This window comes from Exophiala bonariae (assembly GCF_035927105.1).
Source record: "Exophiala bonariae strain CCFEE 5792 chromosome Unknown scaffold_12, whole genome shotgun sequence".
In the NCBI taxonomy this organism is placed as follows: Eukaryota; Fungi; Ascomycota; class Eurotiomycetes; order Chaetothyriales; family Herpotrichiellaceae; genus Exophiala; species Exophiala bonariae.
Window position 1 is genome coordinate 43,465 of NW_027042487.1, and position 26,555 is coordinate 70,019.

A 26,555-nucleotide genomic window follows, 5' to 3' on the forward strand; every position below is an offset into this window, starting at 1 on the left:
CTTTGTGCTATATTCCCGAGACCATTATTTCGAAACCAAGCTCCAGCTTTCTTAAGTCAAATATGACTCCCCATCCCTTGGATAGGGCTTTCAATCGCGATACCAATACATTGGCATCGTCTTCAGTAGCCTCACGTGGCTCTCCATCCTCTGCAATCGTCAAGGGGATGATTGAGCAACTGGTCAAATCATTTTCGTTCCATGATAGCTTCGCCAGAGCACCAATGTTTGACAGTGTCGCCTGCAAACTGGTCCAACTATAAGGAGGGTACTCCCGGAAGCCGACACCAGGCGTGACAATATTATTGCTGAAAATGAAATTCCCCAAGCTATAAAACACAGGAACGCCTTTATAAAACTCAACACCTTGCACCACGTGTGGATGGTGGCCAAAAATTGCGGACGCTCCTGCTTCGATCATGGCATATGCCAGTGGTTGCTGATATGTTGCGATCTCATCTTGTACTGCAGCAACCCATCCATAGGGAACTCCCCAATGAATAGCAACTAAAACGATGTCTGCCTTGGCCTTCGCATCACGAATAGCCTGGAGTAGGATCTCCTCATCTGGCTTGTATGTGGCAGTCTCTACATATGGTGCCATTCCTGGTGATTCATCAATCGTGACCGTGTCCAAAACATATTTGGTGAAGACCCGCACTCCAGCAAGTCCTGGTCGTGAAGGCCCTGCCCCACTACCATTCGGCAAAGTTGTTGTAACGCCGATATATGCCACCTTTGTACCTCGAATGCTCTTCAGAACAGGAGTGAAGCTATCAACAAGGTCCTTGCCAAAGCCGACATGGGCGACCCCATTTGTTTCGAGCGCCTTAGATGTCGTTCGAAGACCTTCTTCACCATAATCCATACCATGATTGTTGGCCAATGTTACGACATCGATTCCGAGGTCACGAATGATATGTGCGTGAACTGGATCACATTTCAGTGCAATTAATTTTTCGGCAGGCCAACCATCTGTACTGAACGGCATTTCCAGGTTTACGAAGCATGAATCTGCCCGTCTGACATGTTCATATACGTTGTTCTGGCCGACAGGACGCTGAAGAGGACCGTTGATGACGAGATCACCTGTTCCAATCACGGAAAGTGCCATGACGCCTGGAAGATGATGCTTTTTCCAGGGCAATCTGAAGTGTCCTACTAGAAGCGTCCGACTGTCGTAGACGATATCATGGGCCTCGTGGAGGTCATTAAGCCGCTCTGGCCGTTATATCAAGTATCAAAGTATGCTTTGTCACTTCGGCATAACCTACCGAAAATCGCTCAGTTAAGTAGTCTATAGTATGCTCATGGGACTGGCTCGGCTTTCAGCTTCAACCGCGCTCTCTAACTCGGAAACCCAAGCTGGAGAACTCAATATCCACGAGTTAAGTACATCTGGATCGTCAGATCGCCGTTTCGGGTTTGAGCATGCCCAGAGAGAAGACGCTAGGGATAAATTGGGAGTCTCCAACTATCCGGTTCCCATAGACCTCAGTACCTGCAGGATCCGGTATCCACAACTCTATGCCCTGGTGATGGATACTAATATACTTAAGGCTTCACAATTTGCGTCTCCTGGTCATGATGCTCGTGACTCAGTAGCATGCTAAGTTAACAACGCTGCAAGAGATTCCACGCTGCAATGTCAAGCCCATATACAATTCACACGTCAACTCTATTCGACCCAAAGAAGAAGGCATTTTTGACAAATATTTCGGTGACCGTCGATCCAAAGACGGGATTAATAGTCGATGTATATGAAAGAACAGAGTCAGACTCTCTGAAAAATGGTGCCGCTGAAGGTGATGTCGATCTGCGAGGCAAGGTGGTGATGCCCGGTTTGGTGGATGCTCACACTCATATTTTCCTTCATTCCTACGAGTGAGTCATTCCAATACCCTGCGACAAGAATGTGCCGAACTGTATCGCTCTGATATTTCCATAGCGAGCGCCCATCTTTGATCCAGAAGCGCGACGAAAGCATTCCTGAGCGGATTATTCGTGCGACACACCACGTGCGTACAGCACTCCTTGCGGGATGTACCACCTATCGGTAAGTAGACTCGCCGTTTAGATACATTTTGACTCTCAATATTGAGCTGACAAACCCTCTGCATAGTGATCTGAGTTCCGAGTCAATGGGAGAGATGGATGCTCAGATTCGAGACTGCATCAACCGCGGCCTTATCCCCGGGCCACGTCTTTTCGTTGCAACCCGAGCACTGGCCAGCACGGGTTCATATGAGATGCGAACTGAGAACCACGCGAACGGGGTCTGCTATCCACGAGGAGGCGAAGCAGTCGACGGCGTCGACGAGATACGAACAGCTGTGAGACGACGCATTGCCGCTGGCGCCGATGTGATCAAGTTCTTCGCCGACTACCGACGACGAATCATGCGCTACCCTCCTGCTCAGCAGCATCCATACATCCCCAGTCCCACCCATCCGCCGAAAGACCCCAATCCAGACTATCTCGTCTTCCACCAAGAAGAGATCGACGCGCTCGTCAAGGAGGCCAATCTCGCGGACGTGCCGGTCGTCTGCCACGCTGGGACGATCGAGGGCGCCGAGATGGCCATCAGAGCTGGTGTCGTCTCTATCGAGCACGCATACTATGCGAACGAGGCGCTCTTCAAGCAGATGCGCGACAAAGGCACGATCTTCGTCCCGACCCTGGCCATCTGCGAGCGCGTCCACGCCAAACGCTTCAACGAGATCATGGAGCAGTCCAAAATCGCGCATAAGCTCGGCGTGCGCTTCGCCGTCGGTGGAGACACCGGCACCTACCCCCACGGCCAGTCAACGCGCGAGCTGGAACTTTTGCGCGAGGTCGGCCTGTCGTGGGAAGAAGTGCTCGAGGCGTGTACGGTGGGCGGTTGGGAGGCGTGTGGGGGCGACCGGAGTGGGATGCGTTTCGGCTGGTTTGAGAAAGGCTGTCGTGCAGATATCATTGCCGTCAATGAGGATCCTCGCGAGAATCCTCGGGCGCTGAGGAGGGTGGATTTTGTCATGAAAGATGGTGTGGTTTGGAAGCGGGATGGCAAGGCCGTCGGCATGGTCTCTGATGACCATCAATGGGACAGGTAATTAACCAAGGCAGTTGCATAAGTTTCTTTAGACGGAGATCTAGGGGAGACGAACATAACTCGCTCAAGTCGTTGGAGACTTTGACAGACATTTCTATCTCAGTACGATCCCCTGAGCACCCGAAAGCGGGAATACGTCTCAAAACCCCAAAATCTTTATATTACGGCTATAGTCGGCTGGTTCTGCTCAAAATTGGCTTTAAGACATTGGTATCTATCTACTGCTGTGTCCGTTCCGTCCTCTCCCACCAGAACCGACACTGGTCCAACGCCCAGGTTTCACGCACCAACTCGGCCGCAACACCCACATCACCACCAATAAGCTCTCTATTGCCTTTTCCCAGGATCATAGTCAAGGGTTGGTCGTGTGTGTATGGCTGCCAACTCGGACGATGCTTCCATCTGCCAGCAATGCGGTTCGGATCGCCATTGTGGCAGATGAAACTCGTGATGTAAGCGTGGAGGAAACCCGCGACTTCTTCCTGTCCCGGCGAGAGCGATGTGGTGCCGTGCTCGAATGTTTCGTATCGAAGGTTGTCGCCGTGGGCGGCGCCGTGGAATAGGGTCGTGAAGACGTCCCAGTGGTATAGATATACGGGGCCAGCGTCCTGCTGCGAAGATGCTAGGTGGGCGATTTGGCGAATCGGTGCAATGAGAGAATATTGGCCATAGGCGGCTTCAGTACGCATGTATTGTGCTCCAATGTCTTTTCCGACTCGTTCGTCTTGATAGGTCGTGTCTCCTAGGAGTGGATCTGGGTATAGTTCATTTAGATGATCAATATCTTCGTCGGGTAGATTTGGGAGTAAAGTCCGCATGAATTCTGTAAATTGATGCGATTTGGATAGTTTGAGATCCATGAATAGTGACCCTTCGTTCGTACAGAAACCAGTCATGATGGGAATCTTGCAATAACGACCCAGATGCCAGCTCTCCATTGGTGGCCGCGGTATGAGATCTCCGTCTATCACAGGACGAAATGCCCATTGCATTGTCGGCTTGTATTTATTGAACACAGCGGACTGGGCATCAGTGATGGTCGAAAGAGGCAGTCCACGTAGAAATGCGAACGTCTCTGTAGCCGAAAGATCCTGAGGACAGCCGGCCTGAGATAGAAATTCGTTGAAGTAACCTTCGATGACGGCTGCATTGTATGGCCGGCAGTCTCTCGAGGTTGGTGAGCCAGATTGAATAATTGCCCTGTGAAATGGACGATCTGGTTTGTCGCTGTAGTGGAACAGAAAGTGTCCAATCTAGACTGGTGTCAATGGAAGCCCTCCTAAATTGTTCCTCAACTTACAGTGATTGCTCCTGCGGACAGTCCTATCAATGTGACGTTTTTCTTGTCACCACCAAAATTGTGAATGTTTTCTTGAACCCATTCCAGGAGGAATCGCTGGTCTTGCATACCAAGGTTTATTATTCCCTCCTCAGCAGATTTTGTGGAAGGTAGAAATCCGAGTGCCCCGACTCTATAATTGAATGAGACGGCAATGAAAGCCTCTTCGGACCAAGCCACCATGGAAGCCGTATCCTGCATGGAGGAATGTCCTCGATTAAAGGCACCACCATGAACATAGATTGCAACTGGCAAAAGATTGCCATTGTTCTCTCTCCCGGCCGGCCGAAACACATTGACTGTCAAACAGTCCTCGCTATAAACAAGTGGAATGCGTGGAGGTATTAGAGGTTTTCCGGGTGCAGCTGAGCCATATGCAGAGGCATCGAATGTGTCTGAGGAAGGGCCGAGTTTGGCTGGTGGCCGGAAGCGAAGGTCCCCAACCGGCGCTTTTGCGTATGGGAAACCCAAGAAACACTCGACTGTCTGGGGAAACAGTTCTTTTTGCAGGATCCCCCGGATCTTGCCCTGGGGTAAGGTGACACAAGGTCGCTCAATAAGCTCTTCTTTTGAGACCATTCTATTGTTTTGCAAGCTCAGGGTGACGCACTGAGTTGGAGTTGCCTGAACTGAAATGATTTTGGTGTTTGTCTAGAGTCAGGATTCAGGATCAGAAAACAATGCGTTCATGTCACGCATCTATGAAATCTCACCAAAGTATCGGAGAGTCGAAGCGTTCGAGCGTCGAGAGTGACCACAAAACCCTGATGTCTGGGTTTGCCCTAGACTGAGAGCCTGGTCAAGGATCTTCTCCGTTTCTGATACCGCCTAACTGAGTGATCATGTCGACGGTAGAAAGCGGGGCTAAAGCTGGGGTCTGGAGATCTCGGCTACCGGCACATAATGTCCTGGGCTATTGCACTTGACCTGATATTGTGCGTTATCGTGTGCAGATATGAGATTGGGGTTGGATGGGCACGCAGGCTCGCAATATCTTCCACACCCGAGATGTCTGTCCACGAAGTCCCCTTGCCGAGGTCAACACATCGCGCGCTATCCCATAATCTGATCCCCATCTGGGGCCTCCATTCTGGTGGCGAGATGTGGTTTGTGCGGTTATCGCAGGCAGATGCTAGCAAATAATTGTTTACAAGATTGGTGACGGATTTCTCCTTCAACGGATGAGCTACACTAGGCTATCCCCTGGCCGGGTAAACCACTCAGGATGAAGTCTGTAGTATGAAGATACTCCACCAAAGCCGCGAGGGTTCTGGACCATCCTATCTTGTGTTCTCGACGAAGGTACAAGACATCGACATAGTATATTTCATAAAAGCCCTCGACAGATTAGCATTGGGAGCTGCACTTAACGCTCGAGCTTCACAATCATCAGTCACTCAAAGTCTCTCCCTCTGACTTACCAAATCGCCAGAATCATGGCAGAGAAATCACCATCTATTCATGCCGAACCGGAAGATGGGCATGCTCTGAGCAGACACTCCACAGAATATGGTCCAGTTAAAGCGACCAAAGATGCAGACGCAGCTCTGCAATTCACAATGGGTGAGACCATCACGTACGATGAAGCCACCAGTAACCGCATTCGCCATACCATCGACAAACATCTCATCCCTTGGATGTTCGTCACCTTCATGATCCAATACTTTGACAAGACGCTGTTGAGCTATGCCTCGGTGATGGGTCTGATCGTGGACGCAAAGTTGACCACCTCAGAATATGCTTGGTATGATGTTTCTCTTTATTCTGATCTGTATATCTGTGTTGGCCGTACTAATCGACCTCATCACATACAGGTGCGGTTCGATCTTTTATTTCGGTTATCTGGCGTTCGTGTGGCCTCATAATCGCCTCATGCAAAGGCTACCCATTGCACGATACCTCTCAGGCGTTATCATCGTGTGGGGCGGGGTCCTCTGCCTCAATGCGGCTTGTACCAGTTTTGCAAGCTTGATGGTCGCCCGCTTTATTCTCGGTGCCCTCGAGGGTGCAGTCACAGCGGGATTTGTCCTCATTACAGCTAGATGGTATCAGCGTGATGAACAAGCAACCAGGACGGCTTTCTGGTACGTTGGGAATGCCGCGGCACAGATATTAGGTGCAGCTTTCGCATATGGCATCGCCGTAGGATTCGACAATCCCAAAATTACTTTCGCTGGCTGGAAAGCCCTGTTCATCCTCAGCGGAGGCATCACATGTATATTTGGGACTTGCATGTGGCTATACTTCCCAGAGTCTCCAATTACGGCGAAATGGCTCAATGAGCATGACCGTCGAATTGCCGTTGAGCGTCTTCGAGTTAATCAGCAAGGTATTGGCAGCAAAGTTTTCAAATGGCCTCAATTTCGAGAGGCATTCACCGACCCAAGGGTAAGTCCTTCGTTCAAAATCTGTCATATTGCTAAGCCAGCTGACGAATGTCTTACAGACATGGCTATGCTGCCTGTTTTGCATCTTCTGGTTGATTCCATCAGGGGGTCTCACCGTGTTTTTTGCCCTGCTCCTCAAAGGGTATGGATTTGATTCCAAAACCACACTCCTCATCAGCATGCCGAGCGGTATCACCCAGATTGTGACCAATCTCTTCTTTCCCTACTTGGCCCGCAGAATCAACAATCGCATGCTGGCCGCAAGTCTTGCCGTCATACTCAGCATCTTCTCAATCGCATTGATGACTGGGCTGGCCACCCAGGGCCCAACGGCTCATCGTATCGGCCAGCTTGTCGCATATTATATCATCTTGGGAAATTCTCCTTCTCCACTGATCCTGATTCTCAGCCTTGTTAGTTCAAATGTCGCGGGCTACACAAAGAAAACAACCGTGAACAGCTTGGTCCTCATCTCCTACTGTGGAGGCTTCTTGATTGGGCCACAGACGTTCCGAGACCCTCCATATTACACGAAGGCCAAGTACACCATTCTCGGCGTGTACGTGGCTTCCCTGCTGTGTCTGTTTGGGATTTGGTGGCTCAATTGGCGCGAGAACAAGCGACGAGACCGAGTTGCTGCTGATCTTCCACCTCAACCCACTGGACAGGAATTTCTCGACTTGACGGACAAGGAAAACAAGTACTTTCGCTATGCCATTTGATCGCGAATGGCGCAAGCCCTTGAAGTCCAGGATTGGGGCACTGCAAATAGGAAATCTCAGAAAAGGGTAAAATACCTAACAACTCTTTAGGCACAAAGCCTACCCCTGATGTCCAGTAGAGGCTTAGAGAGTACTTTGTCAAACCTCCAGATAAACAAATTGAGTGATCAATGGATTTATCTGGCCTCAATAATATTCCTCTCTGTGCATCGCATTAGCCCGCATCAGGTCTCAAGTACAATCTTCTTTCCGAATACTCGAAGATCGCCCTTGCTTTTAGCGTGCCGACTTCCAAGAATCATTCCTGTGTCGTGCCTGCTTTTGTAAGTTTGGATGACTCAAGACCGCAGAAACGGTGACCGTCACTGAGCAAGTATCTGTTTCCCTAGCGACTAGGCAGGCAATCGCGACCTTTGTGAATTCTCGCTCTTCCAAGTCTACGTCGATCATATCATCAAGGTCCCACCATTAACACTGAGAACCACGCCAGCCATCCACCTAGCCCTCTCCTCACAGAAGAGAGCCGCCGCATACGCGACTCCCTCCGGCTCACCGACACGATGGGCCAAGGGCGTCGCAGCCAGCATCGGTTCCAGCGAGGCTCGAAACTCGTCAGGTACTGCTCTGAACCCTTCAGTGTTTTGTGCTCCGGGTGCAATCGCGTTCACCGTGCACTCGTATTCTCGTCTGAACTCACTGTGTGGCAAGATAATCTGGTTAGTTGTGACATGTTCAACCTCCGCGAGCATGATCGTGATATGCACAGAAAGGGTAGTAATCCCGTCAAGAAGAAGAATAATGAATGACTCACGCGGCCCAGCATCTCGTAAAACTCTCAATCATCGCTTTCGTGCCATTATAGACCGAACTCGCCATATATGGCTGCCTCGCACCTGACGAACTCAGATTGACAATCCGACTCCCTTTGGACAAATACGGCAGCACCGCCTGCGTTAGCAGAAACGTTCCTCGGGCATTGAGATTGATATGCTTGTCCCATTCCTCGAGCGTGACGGCCTTAATGGGCGTCATGATGGCAAGGCCGGCATTGTTGATGAGGATGTCGCCTTTGTCCCGTTTGGACTGCTCGAAGACTTTGGCGACGAGCTCGCTGGGCCCTGTTGTGGTCGATAGGTCTGCTTCGATGGCGAACGCGTCTTGGGAGTGCGTAGCATTCAAGACGCGGATCTGGGTGAGGACAGTCTCGACTTCGGCCTGAAGCTCGGCGTGTGGATAGTTGGTGGCGACGAGGGCTCCCCTGGAGATAAGATGAACAGTGTCAGTCCGATCGTGTTTCATTGTACTCTTCTAAAGATGCCCCTTCGTGCATGTTTGGCAGTGCGAGGATCTTTGATTGAAGACTGACGACTGACCTCGATGCCAATTCTAGTGCTATGGCAGCACCTAGTCCCTTGGAGCTTCCAGTCACAATCGCCAGCTTACCCGCCAGCGTCTGGGTTTCGAGTCCGAGCCCGCGTAGTTACAATATTTCGTTGAATTGGGTGAGGATCTGAGGATAGCTTGCTTCAGTCTCACAGCTTCGGGGAAAGAGAGTGGAATCTCATCGATGAGTCTGGAGCCAACCAACACTACAACCTACCGCCCAGGCAAGCTGGGACGTCGCCCTTAAGCGAGCCAAATCAATGTATCAACCTCTGAGGTACCATCAACCTAGGCAGCGGGTAGGTACATCCCATCATGTATCTAGCTCACTAGTATGGAGCGAGCCCTTCCTCACTTGACCAAAATCGCAGATTATCGAGGTAAAGAGAGAATGGTGAGTGACATAAGTAGACGTTGGAAACGGCTCGGACAACGCATGCATCTCTGGTGTTGACGGTGGCTCGGTAGTCTAAAAAACCCCCCACTCCGCCATATAATACCCAGGGATAGCTTAAGCCGATATCTATATATTAGCTACGCTCGATTCAACAACGAAGGGAACGGGTATTTCACCTACACTAGCATCTGTCGCGAAGCACTAGATTAGACTATATGGTTCTGACAGACAGTGTTATCAGACAGACGCGTGTCACCAATGAGCGGGAAATGTGCATTAATAGATCATTAATAGGGTTGATTGTGTTTTTCATCATCCACCCCAGCGGTGGTATGCTATCGATTTTGTTCTAGTGGGGACACCACGAGGTTATCATGAGTAGCATCCCGTGCCTCACTGCGATGCAATGATCACTTCGCAGTGCCATTACCGCCGTTAGAGGCGACCTTCCCTTTCTTGGCCAAGACCTCTTTGCACTCCTCGCAGTACCACTTGGCGCTCTTGGGGACGCTTTTGAGCCCGATGCAGTCGAGATGGAACCACTGTCTCGGACAGTCTGGCTTGTCGCAGGCCACCATCTCGCCGTAGCTGACGCCCTGGCAATAGCAGTACCGCTCCTCGTCCTCTTCGGCGACGTCGTTGTCTTCGTCTTCTTCCTCTTCCTTTCCTACCCCGATGTCCGACGGGGTGGTGGACTTGGTCATCTCTGACTCTTCTTTTTGTCGGTGGATTGAGGCAATTGTGTGGGGAACAATTGACGATATGCTGCCGCTGCTTTTGTGGGAGCGCTTCATAGGCAAACCCTTGGGCGATAGTGAGTCATGTAGACCGTGATCTTTGACTCTGGGCCGGGCTGGCCGTTTGGCCTTCGATATTGCGTGACTATGCTGTGTACTGCTTGCAGAATTGGGTTCTGCCGTTTCGGCCTCGGAAAATGTACCCACGATCGGTGTGGATGTCTTGGAGCCTTTGCCTCTACCTAGCCTTTCCCCTCTCAGTGCAGATTCACTGGTTAGCAGTGCGGGTGGAACACGAGGTGATGCAACTTTTCGAGCAATGGGCTCGTCGTTAACCTTTGCCTCGGCCTTGGAAGTATTTGATTCTTGCTTGCCGGCCGATGTCTGGAGGAGAAGAGCTTCTCGCATGGGATGGTCTCCATTTGTGCTGCTTGGAGCTGGTTTTTCATCCTCGATGGGACGATCACCCTTCTCAGCCTTGGCCTCTTTCGTTGTGCTCTTGTCCTCACTCGAACTCTTTGCTGAAATGGCGGTATTGTTGGCTTCTGCAGTAATCGCAGTGGCAATACTGTTGTTTCCGTTTCGGTGTGAGGTTGAAGATGATGGCCGTGCACGGTTATTAGTGTCTAGCGTTTGCGCTGAGTTTTGTCGCCCACGAGCGGTTGCGGGTCGAACAGACGAGAGGGCTGGGCTTCTCTTGTAGGCCTCTTTGCCAGTGCTGCCTGCGAGAGGTGAAGACGCAAGCTTGGGAGAGTCCTGCGTGGAAGCGTTTATTCTGAAGGAGAATTCGTTAGTTAATTGTCCAGGACTGCCTCGTGCTGTAACAACATACCTCTTTCGTGCGACTGAAGTGACTGCACCTGACGCTTTCCTCTTTTTCGCATTTTCCTGCTGTGAGTTCTCTCGCGACATCGCTCGTCCACCCATGGCGCTACTGATTGAACGCTCCATGGCAACCCCGCCAATTGCGGCCTTTTCTGGCTTTTTCCGTTTACCAGTGCCTACACCAGTGATGCCCAGCCCGGCAGTTTCTACAGGTGTATCAGTTCCTTTCTTCTTGCCATTTGCCAGGGCTTTTTTAGCAGGTCGCGACTCATCAAAGTCGGAATCAACATGTTGAGTGGCCCTTTGCTTCCTGGCCAACATGGCTTCTCTCCGACTTTCACTCCTGTGAGCGGTCTCAGACTCATGTAGGATAGCTAGACTTGCCGCAGCCTCTCTGCGAGTGGTGGGTACCGGAGGCTTTTTGACGGGATTAGTTTCAGTGTATGCCCAGTGCTTCAAGCTTCCGAGTCGTGCTTCTTCCGAAATCTCCTCAGAGATGTGTGGCCAGATTGCTTCCATGCGCCGAATACTTCTCGAAACGTCCTCGTTGGCTTTTGTGATCACGTGGTTTTTTTCGTCCATGGTCACCATGACTGCCATGAGATTCTGTCGCAGGGCGTGAAATTGGCGTCTCCGTTGCAGGGATATAGGATCAGTAGAACGAGCAGAGGCAAGTGAGGCATTATCGACCGAGGCGCCAGCCACACTGTTGGCGTCGCTGACAACGACGACATCGTCAGTTGTGGAGAATCTAGGTGGGTTATGTGCGGCAGCTAGAAATCTTTCAGAAGAGGCGGTAGTGTCAGCAAGACACTGCTGCAAGATCTCTTGCAGATTTTCTTCTGGGGCCCACGCCTTGCCGTCCACCTCTTTTAGCAGGGATGTATGGCGACGGAAGTCTCGTGGTAACGCAGCTATCGCATCAGCGAAGTGGCTGATGGCAGGATAGAGGCCAGGCGGCTCGTTTGTATTGAGTGGTGGATTGATAGAGGAGGTGGCAGCAAAGGTGGACAGAGGGAGCCCGGTAGTTGAAATGAGGGAGTTGTGACGAACGCCAGAGCCCGCACCCTTGATGTGCCTCATGGGATTTGAGCGAGTCTGACGAGCAGGACCACCTCGTATGTTCGAGGTGCCGAGAGTGGTAGTCATGGTCGCTGTGGACATAGGGAGAGTAGAAGAAAGCGTGGGAGGCGGAGGAAAAGAGGGTAGTGGAGGAGCAGGAGGAGCTGGGTGAAGTGCGATCGGTGACAGAGTGGGTTGAAAAGATCTGTCAATCCATGAAGATTCGTTCAGGGGTGATCAGATCAAGGGATATCGTATGTTGCGCAGGGAAGAGTAACCTCACGTAACCCTGGCAGGAGGAAGTGAATGAAGGTTGAGAACGTGAATGTAAGTGAATGTGAGTTGAGTGTGAAAGCGCAGCAGCCAGGTCAATTGCACTCAGGCTGGTAACAGAAGCGATGGGCGGCGCAGGGTACGTAGGTAGCAGGGAGCACCTAGTACGAGTACGGATAGTGGTACTGAGAGCAAATCGGAAAGTTACAGGCGAAAGATTGCGGCGCGCATCGCGATTTTCCATTTTACGATGTTCCGTTCCCAGTCAAATGTGGAAAACAGGAGCGATTTTGCCCCAGTCTCTCGTCTTTTGAACTGTATTACAGTACTGGCGCCCACTGGTCACACTCCGGTGATGTCAATATTCCATGCCGACGCTAGGGCCCAAAATGGCCAAGTGGTGAGGGGAACTTGAGTTGGAGAAGCAGAGATCACCAAGATCCGAGTCGCTTTGTCATTCAAGTCTGGTGCAGGGCCATGGGGAGGCGAGTACTCCGTACTGTAGAAGAAAAACCATAGAAACAAAGAAATCTCATCAATACCAGACTACCCATAGGTCTGCATGACAAAGTCATCAAGTCATAATCCTGTCAACCAATACTTGAACGCCAGATATCAGATATCAAATCCATCCATCATCTCCCTTCGAGATCGGTGTTAATGCTAGCTGGGGTGGCTCATCTGCCTTCTTCTTGACCGGACTCTTCCTAGGGCTGGCGGCTTCTCTTGGAGGCCCTGCTCGGACATCCTCGACTGGCCAGCCATCTGCTTTGGCTGCTGAAACCCAACATTTCAATCCATCATGAACACCGCTGTAGAACTTTTCTTTGCAGGTCCGCAGGCTACCACCCATCACTTTCTCCCAACCAGAGTTCCTCATTTCTTCTCGTAGACTGTTCCGCTCTTCTAAGCTGGGAATGGAGGCAATGATGCCGTTGAGGAGGTCCAAGTGGATCGCCAGATACTGCGTTGCTTCCCACTCCACACCGCCTACATATGGAGCCGCTGGATGTGGTGGTCTGGGTGCTGGGTAGTGAGCTCGCGAATAGCCCACGCTTTCGTCGGTCTCAACAATAGGCACAACATTGAGATGATGCAAAAATATCCAGAACACCTCTTTGGTCACGTTCACAACTTCCCGGCTCCACACTCTGTACGGGCGGGAGATGTGCATTCTGGAAACAAAGTCCAAAATCTGCTTGCTTTCTTCTGGCGCTGGATCACGGAGGAACCCAAGAACCACTTCTGCTCTCTTCTGCATTCGGCCTTGGCCGCCACCCACAGAGGATGAGAGATGCGCGAACAGAAGGGAAACGACAATGCCCCGAGTCGCGAACTCCGACGGTCCTTTCCTCTCAGGATCAAACAACATTGTGAGTAGAGCAGGAAAGAACTCTTTTTCGACCTGTTCCAAACGTTGAAGCGCCAATGACGTTGTGCAGAGACCTTTCAAGCAGAGCAGGGTTTCATGTAGCAGATTATCCTCGTGCTCTTCTCGCCATTCAATCTTTGCAATCCGGTAAAACAACTGAATCAGCTCGTCCATGCCGCCCCTTGTCACGAAGTGGTCCGTCCAGCTGATGGCCTCATTTCTCAGTAGTATTCGAAGCTTGTGGATCTTGCTGACTTCGACAAGTTCTGGCTTCTGTACCTCACGAAGATAATGAATAAAGTCGCCCGGAGTCGTGGCGCTATCCGTGGCGTTCAAGGATGCAAGAGATGCCGAAGATGCCATAGCCTTCGACGACGTTGGCCTCGAAGAGGTAATGTCTGTGGACTTGTTGCGAGTCTTGCTGCGAGATCTCGAAGAAGATCCTGGCCGGTCAGCTTTGGTAGGCGATGTCTCATCACTTTTTGACAATGTCAGGATCCGACTGCGGGGGCGTGATCTTGATCGAGACCGTTTCCCTTCCTTTCCGTCGTCATCCTGACTTTTGGGTCGATTGTTGTCGGATTTCTTGGGACTTCCTGCCCATGGCCGACTGTCGGTACCATTAAGAGGCGCTGAACCCGAGGATGAACCACTTCCAGATCTTTCTCCCTTCATTAGCCCGGCTTTAACATCTGGTTTCAGGTTACGCATGTTGTCACGCATGTTCATGGGAATGTTGAGAGCATCCAAAACCTTCTCAAATGCCGTGTCGAGCTCTTGAGGGCTTAGAGGTGGGTTGGCACTGCTCTGAGACTCTACCGCCGATCGAGCATCTCGGCGTGACTTGAGGTTGAAGTTTTGAATAACCTCAAACACCCTTGATCCCCTTTTCGCTTTGTTATCGGTCTGAGATGACTCAGAGGACCGTGTCTGCAACGGAGGGCGAGACTCCGAGGCATAAGATGAACTCGGACGGCTGACAGACTGCTCTCTACTCTTTGGTCTCTGTTTCTCACCACCAGCTTCGTCTTCGAGATTCTCCGTGAAGATCGAGCTCCTACTAGACTTGTGCTCCAGAAAGGGTCGTTCGGGTGGTCGAACATCAACAGGAGATGGTACTGGCGGAGCATATCCATAAAAGTTTCTCTGCTCCGAAGGCCGGAACTCAGAGTAGTCCTTAGGAGTATACAGGCTGATTTCCTCTTCGACAGTTCGTCTTTGAGCCATTGGATAGTGCATGGTGCCGTCTAAGCTCTCCAGTGGTTGCGTAGCAAATTGAGCCCAGATAGGGGTTGGACTCGGCAATTGCGTTGTTTTGGTGGGGGACACGTTCTCCTGGTCACGGATATCTTCTTTTAGATCCTTCTTGGACTTCCTCTTCAGAAGTCCAGTGAGATTAGTTGCCGATTTGACCTTCTTGGGTTTTTTCTCAGCCACAGTCCTCTCGTCCGTAGAGGAGATGCTGCCAGTGTCCAAAGTCTTTTCCTTCCCAAGTATCAAACCTCTCAGAGAAACAGAGCTGCCTGTCTTCTTATGTGTGGGAGTTGCTGGTGGACGGGTCTCATCACCTGTTTTGGTAGGGATCCGTTTCGGTTGTGGTGGACTGTTGATGTGTCGCTCTCCAAGAGGGCTGGCTGACTCGCTACCCTCGCGAAGCAATTGTTTCTGAGGCTTCACAGGACTCTGGCTCTCCTTTCTTCGACCTCTCAGAACATTGCCTACAGAAGGAACTCGACTGTGGTATGGCCTCCGGCCTCTTGGTTCAGGTTGTGAATCTTCGAAGATTTGGGCAACTTGGTGGACGGTAGGCGCCATGATGAGAGGAAGAGAACAAATATATGAGCACGGTACCTAACAAATGCCGATCATCATTGGTACAGAAAATTGTAAATTGTTGCAGCACGGACAGTAAGTCGGTCCATGGAGGGTGCACGTAGACATCTAAGTGTGTATGTCGTATGGCGGTCTCGACCAATGTTTACCTACCGTGGCTGCCATAGCAACGATCAGCCGACACGTGACTTTAGAGGGGAGGCTGACGTGAATCGTTAGTCAGCGGGCTTTGATACCATTCGCCGGTAATGATGTAGATTTGGCCTCCCATCCATCTCCTTTCATTATTATCTAGTCATACTATTGATACAATCGCGTTACCTGTCAGCACTAGGTTGATTCGGTAGATATCCAGGCTATAACTACAATCCAATATTCTGGACACTTTGTGGTCCAAAGACCGGTACGAGTATCCAATGTCGGAATCTAATCTCATGGCGCAATGCTTTGGCGCCACTGATCAATCTTTTGTCTTTGCTTCGGGTCCAAGGGTGGGCCTGACATCGGATCTGGGACATAGGGTTGACCGCCGTAGCCTTGCATATAACCATATCCATAGCCACCCACCTGATTCTGCATGTACATAGGCATTGGTGCACCATACATGGCAGGGGTAGAGGCGTTATATGCTGCGTTCATATATGGCGAATTCTGCTGGTAGAAATTACCAGCAGCACCATTAGCGAAAACACTGTTTTGACGTGCCGATGCCCAGTTGGTGCTTTGCAAGTTGTTTAGCGGGTCTGTGTTATTGAAAGACAACAAGGGACCTTGAGTTTGAGCTCTCTGAAGCATTGGCAGCTTAGATTCATTCGAGGGTTGTCTTTGCTGTAGGCCCACAGGATGTGCCTGCAGGACGTCTGCCAGGCTATGCATTGACCTTAGCTGTGGATTGCTGGAAGTCTTGCCATTTTTGAGAGCTTCTTGTTGCAGTCTCTTTCGTCTTTGACCTAGAGTTTCCTCGATGTCGGGGGTCTTCGAAGTTTCGGGAGGTTTGTCGACATTGAGACCTAGCTCACTAGTGAGCTCATCGGCAAATTGGCCTCCAGTACCCCTCTCTTTTTCTCTCTTTATCCTGGCTGCTCTCTGGGCGAGTGTCTCTGCTTCTTCCTCTGCCAGATCTTGGCTCATACCGGGAATTTCTTCGATGATGGGCGCACGATCAGACTCATCGATTTGGGTCTTGGCTTCCGACCTTGCTGGTTGCAATGGTTCGCCTCGAAGCCTAGCCCTGCGTTGACTTAAGGGCTCATTGTCCTCCATTTCACGCCTTTCGAGAAGTCCAAGTGGTTTGTTAGCGTTGAAATGACTTCTTCCTTCTTTCTCGGGAAACAGGATGCCTAGGGGGACATCATCGTCGGCGAAGTGCTGCTTTGAAGCCTCATCATGATCTTCCCACGCCAATGTGACTTGTTTCGTCTTGCGAGCTTTTTGCTGCAGCTGCGTAACTGCATCCAATTCGAGTAGAGTCGAGTGCATGCCATTCGGAAATGCATCGGCAGCAGTACGAGTTCTCAATTTCTGCTGCTCTTTTCGCATTTGCAGCTCAGCAAGTAGTGTGGTTGGCGCTGCACTGAAGCCTTGGGGCTCATCGTCTTCATCGTCCTCTTCATCATCGTCAACCGCGTCTTCTGGTACTTCATCATCATCCGGTGCAATGGAAGCTGCCGCCGCTTTATCCAGTTCGTCCCCGCTTGCATATTCATCGCCATCCAACATGATTTTAGAGTCTCGTGATTTCGTGCGGCTGAGCCTCGAGCCGGACATTGATCTCTTGGTTTTCAGCATGTTGCTCAACGAGCTCTTTCGTCTCTTGGCCTTGTCGTCTTGTAATTGCATGCTTTTTCGAGGATTCTTATTTGATCCATAGACTTCCTTTCCCAGTTGACCGGCTATGGGATGGTCAGTGAACGCACTTACAGGTGCATAAGCCGCCGCATCTAATATACTGTCCAGTGTCTGGACTGCCGAGCCGTTCTTTAGCTGTATGTTTTGGGTGATACTTGGATGCTCGAAAAATGCGCTTGCTCGTAACTGAGGCGGAAGATTGAGGCTTTGTTTCGGACCATGCAATTTGCTCAAATCTTGGTCCATAAGCCACGGGGCAGACTTCCGCATATCATCAGGAACGCCGCTCAAGCCTTGTAGACGGCGTCTCTCCTTCTCACCAAAGTTGGCTTTTGAAAGTCGTTGTGGTAGATTGAGCATGACAGGCACAGGGGCGGGGTAATATATCATTTTCTCTCCGGGTTGTGCCTCTCGGTAAGCTTTTGAGTCCCTAGCCAACGGAGGTTGCTTCAAGGATATCCGCCTTGAGATTGAGTCCTGTCGATCATGAGCGAAATTTGAAACGTAGTGCACTCCATCAAAATCATTGAACGCTGCCTCGGCTTGTTGAAAAGTGTCATTGGACGCGGAAGTGGTAGGTCTCTCGAGTTCGTCAGCATCCGCTACAGGTGCTGGTTGTGATGATACGGCGATTCCCTGGTTGTATACAGTGACAGCAGAATGTGGAGGTGATGTGAACTCCAAAGGCCGTCCCTCTAAGAGTGGTTCGGGCAGAGATGGATCTCGACGACTACTTTTTGAAGAATGTCTCGAAAGAGGATGTGGGTTGGAGCGTGAATTGGAGTGTATTGACCCGGTTGGAGAGGTTATGTATCCCGAGGGTGAATAACCTCCAGTTCGCGCGGCTTGATTGACACCAATGATGGAATTGGACCATGAACCTGCAGAATGTTGCCTTTGTGGTACCGGTCTCATAACATTATCCGACGTCACGGGGGCAGATGACTGGCGCTCAATTCTTTTCTGGTCGAGCCTCATCTTATGCAGTTCATCCTCAAGACTTGAAGTCATACTCAGACGTTCTGCGCTTTCTTCCAACCGCTCCACATTCTTGACCAAAGCCCCTTGCAAAGTCTGCAAATCTGGGGTAGGGTGATTGAGGGGCAGATGTCGACTGATCGAGGCCGTCCTCATTGGAGGGTCCGGTGATGACTGGAATGCGACATTTTTAGGTGGTGAATAGGCAGAAGGAGCATCCATATTGAGTGCCAACCCAACTGGAGTTCGCATAGGCTCTTCATAGTCGTCGTCTTCCACCATTTCATACGATTGATTTGAACTGAGCGATTTAAGGATAGAGGATACACGGGGTCGGCCCTGGGACCCATGAGAAGATTCGCCATGCTGTGCAAAGTCGTAACCGAATGACAGAGGAGGGCTTGATATCTCAGGAAGATGGGGAGAGTGCTCGGCCTGGGCAACTGAAGCATATGCCATGGTTCGTGACACTGACTAGGGTCGTATGGAGCCGAGTACAATGACAGATGCGTCAGCCGAATCCGGGTGAGCAGCACTCGTGCAACTCTAGGTGTGTGAATGCGACTGCACGATGCGACTCATTGTCTAGCACACTGGAAGTATGTGAATATGAGTAGATGCAAAGAGAACAATGGTTAGGGTTGGAAGTGGTTCGAGAACTCGACGATCCGAGAGGGTAGAAAGTGGGAGGAGAAGAATCGATGGATAAAGGAGGTGTGATGGAACAAAGAGAGGAACGAGGTCTCTATCTCTACTCAGGTGTGTAGCGTTCAAGATAAAGAACGTCTTATGATCCTTGGGAGTATCGGAAAAGTCGAGAGGACCAGGGAAGCGTGACTGCAGGTTGTCAGAGCAAGAACAGCGCAGTCTCTCAACGGAGTATCTTGAGTACGGCAAGGCAATCAACGGCAAAAATCAACGGACGGGTACGAGTACTCGTAACTCGCCAGGGCCGCCTCAATTAGCACCCGCGTGGGCAGGCCGAGGGCCCAGAGGATGGCCTTTTGGGGGGAACAAGGCTAAAAGATTAGGGCATTTGTCTGGAGCCACCACTGTAGGAGCCGCTAAAACCCTTGGCTTTTTATCTAGACCCAACGCCAATCATGATTACGAGTATTATCGTTCACGCCCCCGAAGGACGCCCGCAGCAATAATAATAAACGGCGACCGTGACCACTGCAAGTCAGCCTTCAGTTCAGCAGCCCCGCTCAATCCCAATCCATCCAAACTCTCACAGAGCAGGGGATCAATTGTTGGCTGTTATTCCCATGCGAACTTGATTACGTTTCGATAGTCTCAAACTGTGAGGGACAAAACAAAAGCCTCCGGAAACGCGTTGGGATCGTCAGGGTAGATTCCTTCTGCTCTTGTGCCGGATTCCGCATTTCAGACTGGACCGGGGTGAATGATGCACATTCTCGCCAGGCACACCAATCATCGCTCGAAAGAGTGTTTCGCGACCCATGGAGGACCCAGCCCTGTCCACACGCGATTTCTTTTCATCTTGTGGTTCATGACCCAGCGAGTTGAGATGGCCATGTTGCTTTGACGCTATCAAATCAGGTTTTCGGGGACAACAATGAATCTACGCTGGTCACGATACCTGAATGTTCTCCAGCCAGAGACGGTTAATGGAAACCACGGTCTCGCACTGAGACGTTTCGTGGGGAGATACCATACCGCCTCTGGCTTTGTGATTCCTGCATTTACCGATACACTTCCAGCGGGTGTTTGCAGCCTAGAGATACGAGTACGAAGGAGCAAAAGAAGTTGGCTTCTCATGAGCTTATCTGACATGGTTATCGTCAATGTAGCCTCCCAGCTCCAATCTCGCCTCAAGCCGATGATGTGCAACCATTATCTATATGGCGTACTACTTCAGCTCAGCAGACACCAACGACCAGACTGATAACCACAATCAGAATGGACAACATCGTCTGCTACACTTACAGGACGACCACGGCCATCCGGGAAGATAAGGCTAGGATATCCAAAGCAGCAACCTCGTTTCGCTACTCATCCGTATCGACATCAACCAGGGCCCAGGCTAGCTATCTGGGTCACCCCGAAACTTCAATTTCCCTGTGTGGGTGTTAGAGATGCAGGCAAGGCGGAGTTGCAGACCAGATGAAACCGGGGGGTTTGGTGGTGGACAAGATAAGACAGACGATCACAATCACGTTTCCCGTCGCCAAATTTTCCGAAAGGCCGAATAGTGTGTTTCCACTGGTGGCAGCTTCAGGTAATTTTAGAACTGGACCACTTAAAAGTTTGAATCCTCCCCTATGAAGACGGCAAACAAACACGCTACCCGTTGAGAATGGCACGCTAATTCCTTCCCATGGGGGCCCGCCCAGAGCCTGAGGCTGACTTATCATCTCGCCTACGGATGCCCCAAGGGCTTGTTGGTGAATGCGACACCCGAGCAATAATCAACCACTCCGCCAAGGCAGACGAACTCGATACTATCAGTTACCTACAGCACGGCACGGCTGACGATGTAACTAACTACACAAGTGTAACCAACTTAATATACCGAGTACAACAACGAGCCTTACTCAGTAGGAGCTCCGATGAATCATGACTGTATCCAAGCTGCATCGTCAAGCATAAGGCCCTCAGCACTACGGAGGAGGTTATCCCTACCTAGGTATCCGTGCCTACTGCTCACAGCCTCATTCCGATGCACGCTCTGCTCTGTGCTCGCTTAGGCCACATACAATACCTACTCGTGACCACCAAGTCCAGACGTTCGATCTATTGCCGAATTCTACGAGGCAAACGAACATACTATTGTTCATGCATTGCCCAAAGCTGCCAGGGTCATGAGCAGAAGCATTGGCCTCTCGGCACACCGTGCTGCTCGATCAGTGACGTCTAGGGATATCCTAATGAGCACGACGAGCGTACAGTTCCAAGGTCTACACCCAATACTGACTGAATAGTGCGGTCTGTAACTAATATTGAATATCACGGGGCGGGGCACTGCCGGTTATGGTTTATCCTTCTCAAATACTGCAGCGCGGGCCCGTATGTATCCCCACATAAAAACTTCCCCAATGAAGTTCAATCACCCATAAGCAGTACATAGCACTCTTCTCGCTAACATGGATGCCGAAACAGTGCATGTGCAGTATTGGCACCGGTTGCTATTATCGGTGGACTGGGGCGGTCTCAGGGAGGATGCTCACTTGCAGTGAACACGATATGATTGATTTAGATATGAATCTACTGAGGGAGATACAGCCAAGTCACGCAACCATGGTCACTCAATCCAATTGAGCAATGTACCGACTATGAAGTCCGTGTCATTCGCCGGGACAAGCATCACTGCGAGCGAAAGCGATCAGGCCGAAGAGGTCCTCCACAAGGCTGAAATGCTCGGAAAATCTGAATGATTTCATTTTCGATAACGGTGACATTCATTTCTCATTCTCGATGATGCGTCACCCACATCGTGATTCATGCCAGAGGCAGACTCTCCTCCAAAAGTTCATAACCCTACATAACGCGGCAGTCGCGTGGATATGAAATCCAATCAATCTGAACCAAGAAGGATTCCTTCCAGCCAAAACATAAACTTGGAATTCTCCCGACTCAAACACGTTCGTCCTCGCGCTTGACGACCTTCTCGTCCTCGCTACTCTCGCCATGACCATGGCCATGAGCGACGTCACCCTGATTTCTCAGATCGCGGTGCGTCACCTCAGCCATATCGGCATCATCTTGAACATCCAAGCTGCGGCCTCGCTTCTCGGGGCCCACAAACGTCAGCAAGATGACGTAGGCGTACACGGCGCCCATGAAGATGCAAATGACCTTGCCGTAGTTGTATCGTTTGATCGTTTTTCCATTCTTGTGCAGTGGCTCGAGTGGCCAGTTCGACCCGAGCTCGGACTCGATGGTCGAGGATGCCGACGACGCGAGGTTGCCCAGCTGGTAGGATGTGCCGACCACGAAGGTGCGCAGAGAGCCCGGAGATAATTCCATCAGATGGATGGGGATCACACCCCAGGCGCCTTGGACGCAGAATTGTTCGAAGAACGCCGCGGCGATGACAGCTTTGGAGCTCGTGAATGTGTAGGGGTAGAGTAGTGCGCCGCCCAGTATGCAGATGACAATGATGCTGAAGCGGCGACCGAAGATCTGAGAGCAGTATCCGATCGTGGTTCCGCCCGTCATGGCTCCGAGGTTGGCTACGACTTGGGTCACTGTCACTGCGTTGGGGGAGAATTTGAATTGGTTCGTCAACATGGTTGGGTAAAGATCTTGAGATCCATGAGACCTGGTTCAGACATTAGTAAAAAGATCCGAATTTGACAATTTGATGCCCAAAGCTTACATGAAGTTGAAACCGGCCATCAAAAGCACCATGTAGATGAGAAGCAACCAGTGTCGCTTCAGCGCAACACGGCCTTCGGAGATGAATGTACCAGCAAGACTACCCTGCTGCTCACGGATAGCTTGACGAGCACGGAAGGTATTGGTCTCCGGCAAGCAAAGTCGGAAGAGGATGATGAGAACTGGAGGACCAGCCCCGAACCAGAAAAGTGGTCTCCATCCGTGGGAAGTCGTGTTTACGAGGCCTCGTGCAAATGCCGTCGCAAGGAGATAGCCAAAAGCGTAGCCCTGTTGGAGCATTCCCGAAATGATACCACGAGCCGCTTCGGGGCAATCTTCCAAAGCTGTGGCAGCTGCGTTGCCGTAGAGTCCGCCCATGGCAATACCAAACAAGGCGCGCACTGCCAGGAATTGCTTGTAGGTCTGGCAGAAGCCGGTGCCTAGCTCAAGGACAATGAAGAGAAGATTGTTGATGATGAAAGGCCTGATTTAGAATATCAGTATGGAATGGAAGATTATAGTATGTCTGTCATGGAACTTACCATTTTCGTCCATATCTGTCTGCGGCAATACCTGTGAGTTCTGGTCAGTAAAGTTCATCGGCGCTAAGCGATATTGCACGTACCAAAGATTGTCGAGCCTACGGAACGGAACATCAATACCAGAGTAATTCCCCATGTGATATCGGTATTGGTCTTTCCAAAGTCCTCAGCCAGATCAGTCACTGTGAGCGACACGGTGAAGAAATCAAATGCGTCCCATGACCAGGCGAAGAATGCGACGAGGAAGAAGAGCCATTGTTGTTTATTGAGCATGGCAAGTAGAGTGAAAGGGTTCGGAGCCTTAGCCATGGGAGGCTTCAAAGTTGTGATTCTGGTCGCCGCATATTTGCCAACGGACATATGGCGATTGGACAGGTTTCGCTCATGATCATAGTCTTCGGCATGGGTATGCTTTTCATATGGTGAGTTGGAGCTTGGATGGATATCGACGTTGGCCATCTTGATCAAAGTCGTAGCCACGCAGGGTTAGCAATTGAAAATGATCCAGGCTGTTGTTTTTTATTGCACAGTGAGAGAACCAAGAGGGAGATCGACTCTCTTATACATCTTTGGGAAAACAGGGCCATGTGCGCCGGGCTGGGTGGTCTTCTGTTGTCATACATAGTTCCCCGCGCGACGTAGGCTGCATTCTGGAAGAGCGGTAATGAATCGGAGCATGACCGACGACAAGAATGAATTCACGATGATTGGGCGGCGGATGCCACCATGAGATTCAGAGTGTTTGGTTGGCGGAGAAAGCTATTGCCAGAGTTCAAAGTGGGAGACGGCGGAGCATGATGTGTATCCACAAAAGGACTGGTAATGAGATTCTCTACGAATAAAGTCGGTGGATTTCTGAAGCCTGTAGATGGCGGCGGATGTTGAAGGCTCACTGAACGAATGGGGTTGAGATGATCGTGAGATCACTGTTCGTGTCGAGCGTGAGAGTAACATCGGGCCAAAGATGCGGAGTTGTCGACGGGGGTCGTGGAGTACCCCAAGGCGGATCTATCGGATAGAACAGGACGATTTGAACGCGTTGACCTTGACCAACCTCTCAGTTGGTGGCTTCAAGACGAGCACAAGTCGGGTAAGACGGTGGAAGCTTTCGGGATCAGTTCTCGAAATGTTCCATCCGGTTTCCCTGTTGAGTCTAGAGACCAATGTGTCGATGCACGGTCGGTAATTGAAAGCAAATGGGTTCTCTTTTGAGGCTGGTTGAGATTTCCAAGAGGCGATAGCAACCCCGTGGAGCTGCCCATGAACGGACGAGAATTTCAACTTGGCAGACGTGGGTGGCGTGGGAACTCTTGTGCTTCAGGTTCTTGGCTTTTGTCAGACGCTGCAGGCGAAGGTCTGGGCAGTCTTTGCCGTGCCTATCAGGTTCCTGTTGGGCATGGAGAAGCTCGAGAGGCGTCAGTTGGCCACTGCTTGAATGTGCTTAGTAGAGCTTGGTGGGAAAAAGAAGCCTTTCAAGCAATTTTGGCCAAGTGTTGGAGGTTGGTTGGCGCAGCGAGACTGGAAGCTTGACCAGACTCCCATCTTGGCCACCCAAGTGATTCAAATTTCATCATGCTCAATGAGTACGAAAAGAAGAAAAGTGTTGTTATTTGTTGTTACATTTGATTGATGTACCTGAAGCACCTCGGTAGGTATATTGGTGGTATACCCAGATGTCATACCCAAATGGCTTGATTTAGGTGCCTAGCTGGGTGCGTAGGAACCCGGCCAAGTCCCGTCGGATGTTCACTGTTTTCGAATTCCAACTCCAGATTTTGCTGGGTCACCAATCTGCCTATTTCAGAACACTGTCCTACCCTTTTGGATCGGGCATCCTTTCCCTTCCAGGCAACTCTCAACTCCGACGCTAGCAGCATATTCAAGTGCATGACTCAGTCTTCTCCCTTTTCCAACTCATCACCCTATATCCACCATACCTTATCATCCAATGAAACCTCCCGTTTCTCTCTTTGTCGCTGTTCTTGTACCTTGCTGAGAGTATCGCGCGTATCTCTCATCACTCCACTCACATGCTCGAGTTCCACCACCGCCTGCGAGACCCGCAGAATAACTTTATCCGACAGCTGTTTTCCGATCTGATCAGCTTCTTCGAGAAGTTCAAGCACCACCGAAATCTCGTCCGGTAAGTCGTTGCATACCGCTACCATTTCTTCCAGGCATGGATGTTCAAGTCTGAGCGATTGTTGGAGGACGTGAAGGCAGTTGTCGAAGGCGAGGTCCACAAAGATGAGTTCTTGTTCGAGCTTCCAGACCCGTCCACCCCCTAGCCAGTCTTCGTACCGGCCTGAGTGTCTCAAGTTGAGGAGTCGTGCTTGCGTGAGCATCAATTTGTTCATGGCATGCATGGCGTTCATTTTTCGTGGCTCGTTGTGCTGCTCTTTGTCTTGTCGAGCCTTGATGTGTCGGTTGGGCTGTCTGGTGCATGCGCGAGCAAACATCTTGCTGATCAATGTTGTGAGGTTGAACATCTTGTTCTTGAGGAGTATTTGGCGAGTATTGTATGCAAAGTTGGCTGAAGAAGACTTTGGTGTTGTAAAGTTGTATTGATCCAGACGTTAAACAAGAGGGTTGATGACTCGGCTTGAAAGAAGGCTCTCAACGGCCTTCATATACATTCTGGATATGAGGACCTCCCACCATCTTGGCATACTGACTTTACTATAGGTTTTGAGTTTTTGGACAAGTTTTTTGCCACTGAGATGCCTGTCGACCTGGCCTTTTCTCGTGAGTCCCACAGTGAAAGTCTATTTCAAAGGCGGTCATAGCCTTGTAAGGACTTCGCCCCACACCAGAACAGATGCTCGACTAAAATGGTGGCCTCATAATTGGATGCCTTCTTTGGCATCCTGATTTCTGTTGGTTCACTTCTTCTCCCTGGGTATTTGATTTTCTATGGAAGTGGACTAAGACGTTGGCAGCCTTGTACCACATCTTAATGTCCAATCTACTTCTTTCTACTCCGAGTCGGCATCAAAAGGTTTGCGAACCTCATTCTATCCTTTCGGGCTTTCGACAAAAACCTAATTGTCTTGCAGATCTGGAGCCATGTTCAAAAAACGGTTCGCTGTCTGCTGCCCAACAGTAATGTCCAAATCTTCACCTGCGCAATGCCTATTCACATCACATATAAGAGAAGATATCCTCTAGACTGACCATCAAAATCTCCTCAAAGCGAAAAATTTGTCTCTACATCACTACATATCTCTATCAACCTCTGATCAATACTGGGCATCCGTCCAAACCAATCTCATTGACCTTCCACGGACACAATAATCTCAACAGCGCCTCTTTAGTCCCCAGTTCCCTCCTCGACACACAAGCCACCGTACTTCCATTACCTTTTCCCTCAACGGATCCAGCATTTTCAACAGCCTCCCTTGAGCACCCAGCTCTCGCCCTGTGAC

At 50.6% G+C, this 26,555-nt stretch overlaps 10 protein-coding genes across 10 annotated transcripts; 2 read left to right on the forward strand and 8 right to left on the reverse strand.

Moving 5' to 3' along the window:
- Positions 1-7: 7 nt before the first annotated feature.
- Positions 8-1,114, reverse strand: LTR84_002026 (uncharacterized protein; the record flags this gene model as incomplete). Its single annotated transcript, XM_064845640.1, has 1 exon — positions 8-1,114. The coding sequence occupies one exon, from the start codon at positions 1,112-1,114 to the stop codon at positions 8-10; it is 1,107 nt and encodes a 368-aa protein (XP_064706494.1).
- A 531-nt stretch (positions 1,115-1,645) lies between these two features.
- LTR84_002027 (uncharacterized protein) lies at positions 1,646-3,092 on the forward strand (the record flags this gene model as incomplete). The annotated part of the gene is made up of 3 exons (XM_064845641.1): positions 1,646-1,884; positions 1,949-2,056; positions 2,123-3,092. 3 exons carry the CDS (start codon positions 1,646-1,648, stop codon positions 3,090-3,092), a joined length of 1,317 nt encoding a protein of 438 aa, XP_064706495.1.
- Positions 3,093-3,309: 217 nt separating this feature from the next.
- On the reverse strand, positions 3,310-5,009 carry LTR84_002028 (uncharacterized protein; the record flags this gene model as incomplete). Its single annotated transcript, XM_064845642.1, has 2 exons — positions 3,310-4,344; positions 4,392-5,009. The coding sequence occupies 2 exons, from the start codon at positions 5,007-5,009 to the stop codon at positions 3,310-3,312; spliced, it is 1,653 nt and encodes a 550-aa protein (XP_064706496.1).
- An 857-nt stretch (positions 5,010-5,866) lies between these two features.
- On the forward strand, positions 5,867-7,539 carry LTR84_002029 (uncharacterized protein; the record flags this gene model as incomplete). The annotated part of the gene is made up of 3 exons (XM_064845643.1): positions 5,867-6,174; positions 6,245-6,818; positions 6,877-7,539. The coding sequence occupies 3 exons, from the start codon at positions 5,867-5,869 to the stop codon at positions 7,537-7,539; spliced, it is 1,545 nt and encodes a 514-aa protein (XP_064706497.1).
- An 807-nt stretch (positions 7,540-8,346) lies between these two features.
- Positions 8,347-8,869, reverse strand: LTR84_002030 (uncharacterized protein; the record flags this gene model as incomplete). Its single annotated transcript, XM_064845644.1, has 2 exons — positions 8,347-8,797; positions 8,844-8,869. 2 exons carry the CDS (start codon positions 8,867-8,869, stop codon positions 8,347-8,349), a joined length of 477 nt encoding a protein of 158 aa, XP_064706498.1.
- Positions 8,870-9,729: 860 nt separating this feature from the next.
- LTR84_002031 (uncharacterized protein) lies at positions 9,730-12,030 on the reverse strand (the record flags this gene model as incomplete). Its single annotated transcript, XM_064845645.1, has 1 exon — positions 9,730-12,030. One exon carries the CDS (start codon positions 12,028-12,030, stop codon positions 9,730-9,732), a length of 2,301 nt encoding a protein of 766 aa, XP_064706499.1.
- An 808-nt stretch (positions 12,031-12,838) lies between these two features.
- On the reverse strand, positions 12,839-15,403 carry LTR84_002032 (uncharacterized protein; the record flags this gene model as incomplete). The annotated part of the gene is made up of 1 exon (XM_064845646.1): positions 12,839-15,403. The coding sequence occupies one exon, from the start codon at positions 15,401-15,403 to the stop codon at positions 12,839-12,841; it is 2,565 nt and encodes an 854-aa protein (XP_064706500.1).
- A 450-nt stretch (positions 15,404-15,853) lies between these two features.
- On the reverse strand, positions 15,854-18,706 carry LTR84_002033 (uncharacterized protein; the record flags this gene model as incomplete). Its single annotated transcript, XM_064845647.1, has 1 exon — positions 15,854-18,706. The coding sequence occupies one exon, from the start codon at positions 18,704-18,706 to the stop codon at positions 15,854-15,856; it is 2,853 nt and encodes a 950-aa protein (XP_064706501.1).
- A 3,138-nt stretch (positions 18,707-21,844) lies between these two features.
- On the reverse strand, positions 21,845-23,589 carry LTR84_002034 (uncharacterized protein; the record flags this gene model as incomplete). Its single annotated transcript, XM_064845648.1, has 4 exons — positions 21,845-22,532; positions 22,590-23,072; positions 23,131-23,161; positions 23,214-23,589. The coding sequence occupies 4 exons, from the start codon at positions 23,587-23,589 to the stop codon at positions 21,845-21,847; spliced, it is 1,578 nt and encodes a 525-aa protein (XP_064706502.1).
- Positions 23,590-25,052: 1,463 nt separating this feature from the next.
- Positions 25,053-25,619, reverse strand: LTR84_002035 (uncharacterized protein; the record flags this gene model as incomplete). The annotated part of the gene is made up of 1 exon (XM_064845649.1): positions 25,053-25,619. One exon carries the CDS (start codon positions 25,617-25,619, stop codon positions 25,053-25,055), a length of 567 nt encoding a protein of 188 aa, XP_064706503.1.
- Positions 25,620-26,555: the final 936 nt, after the last annotated feature.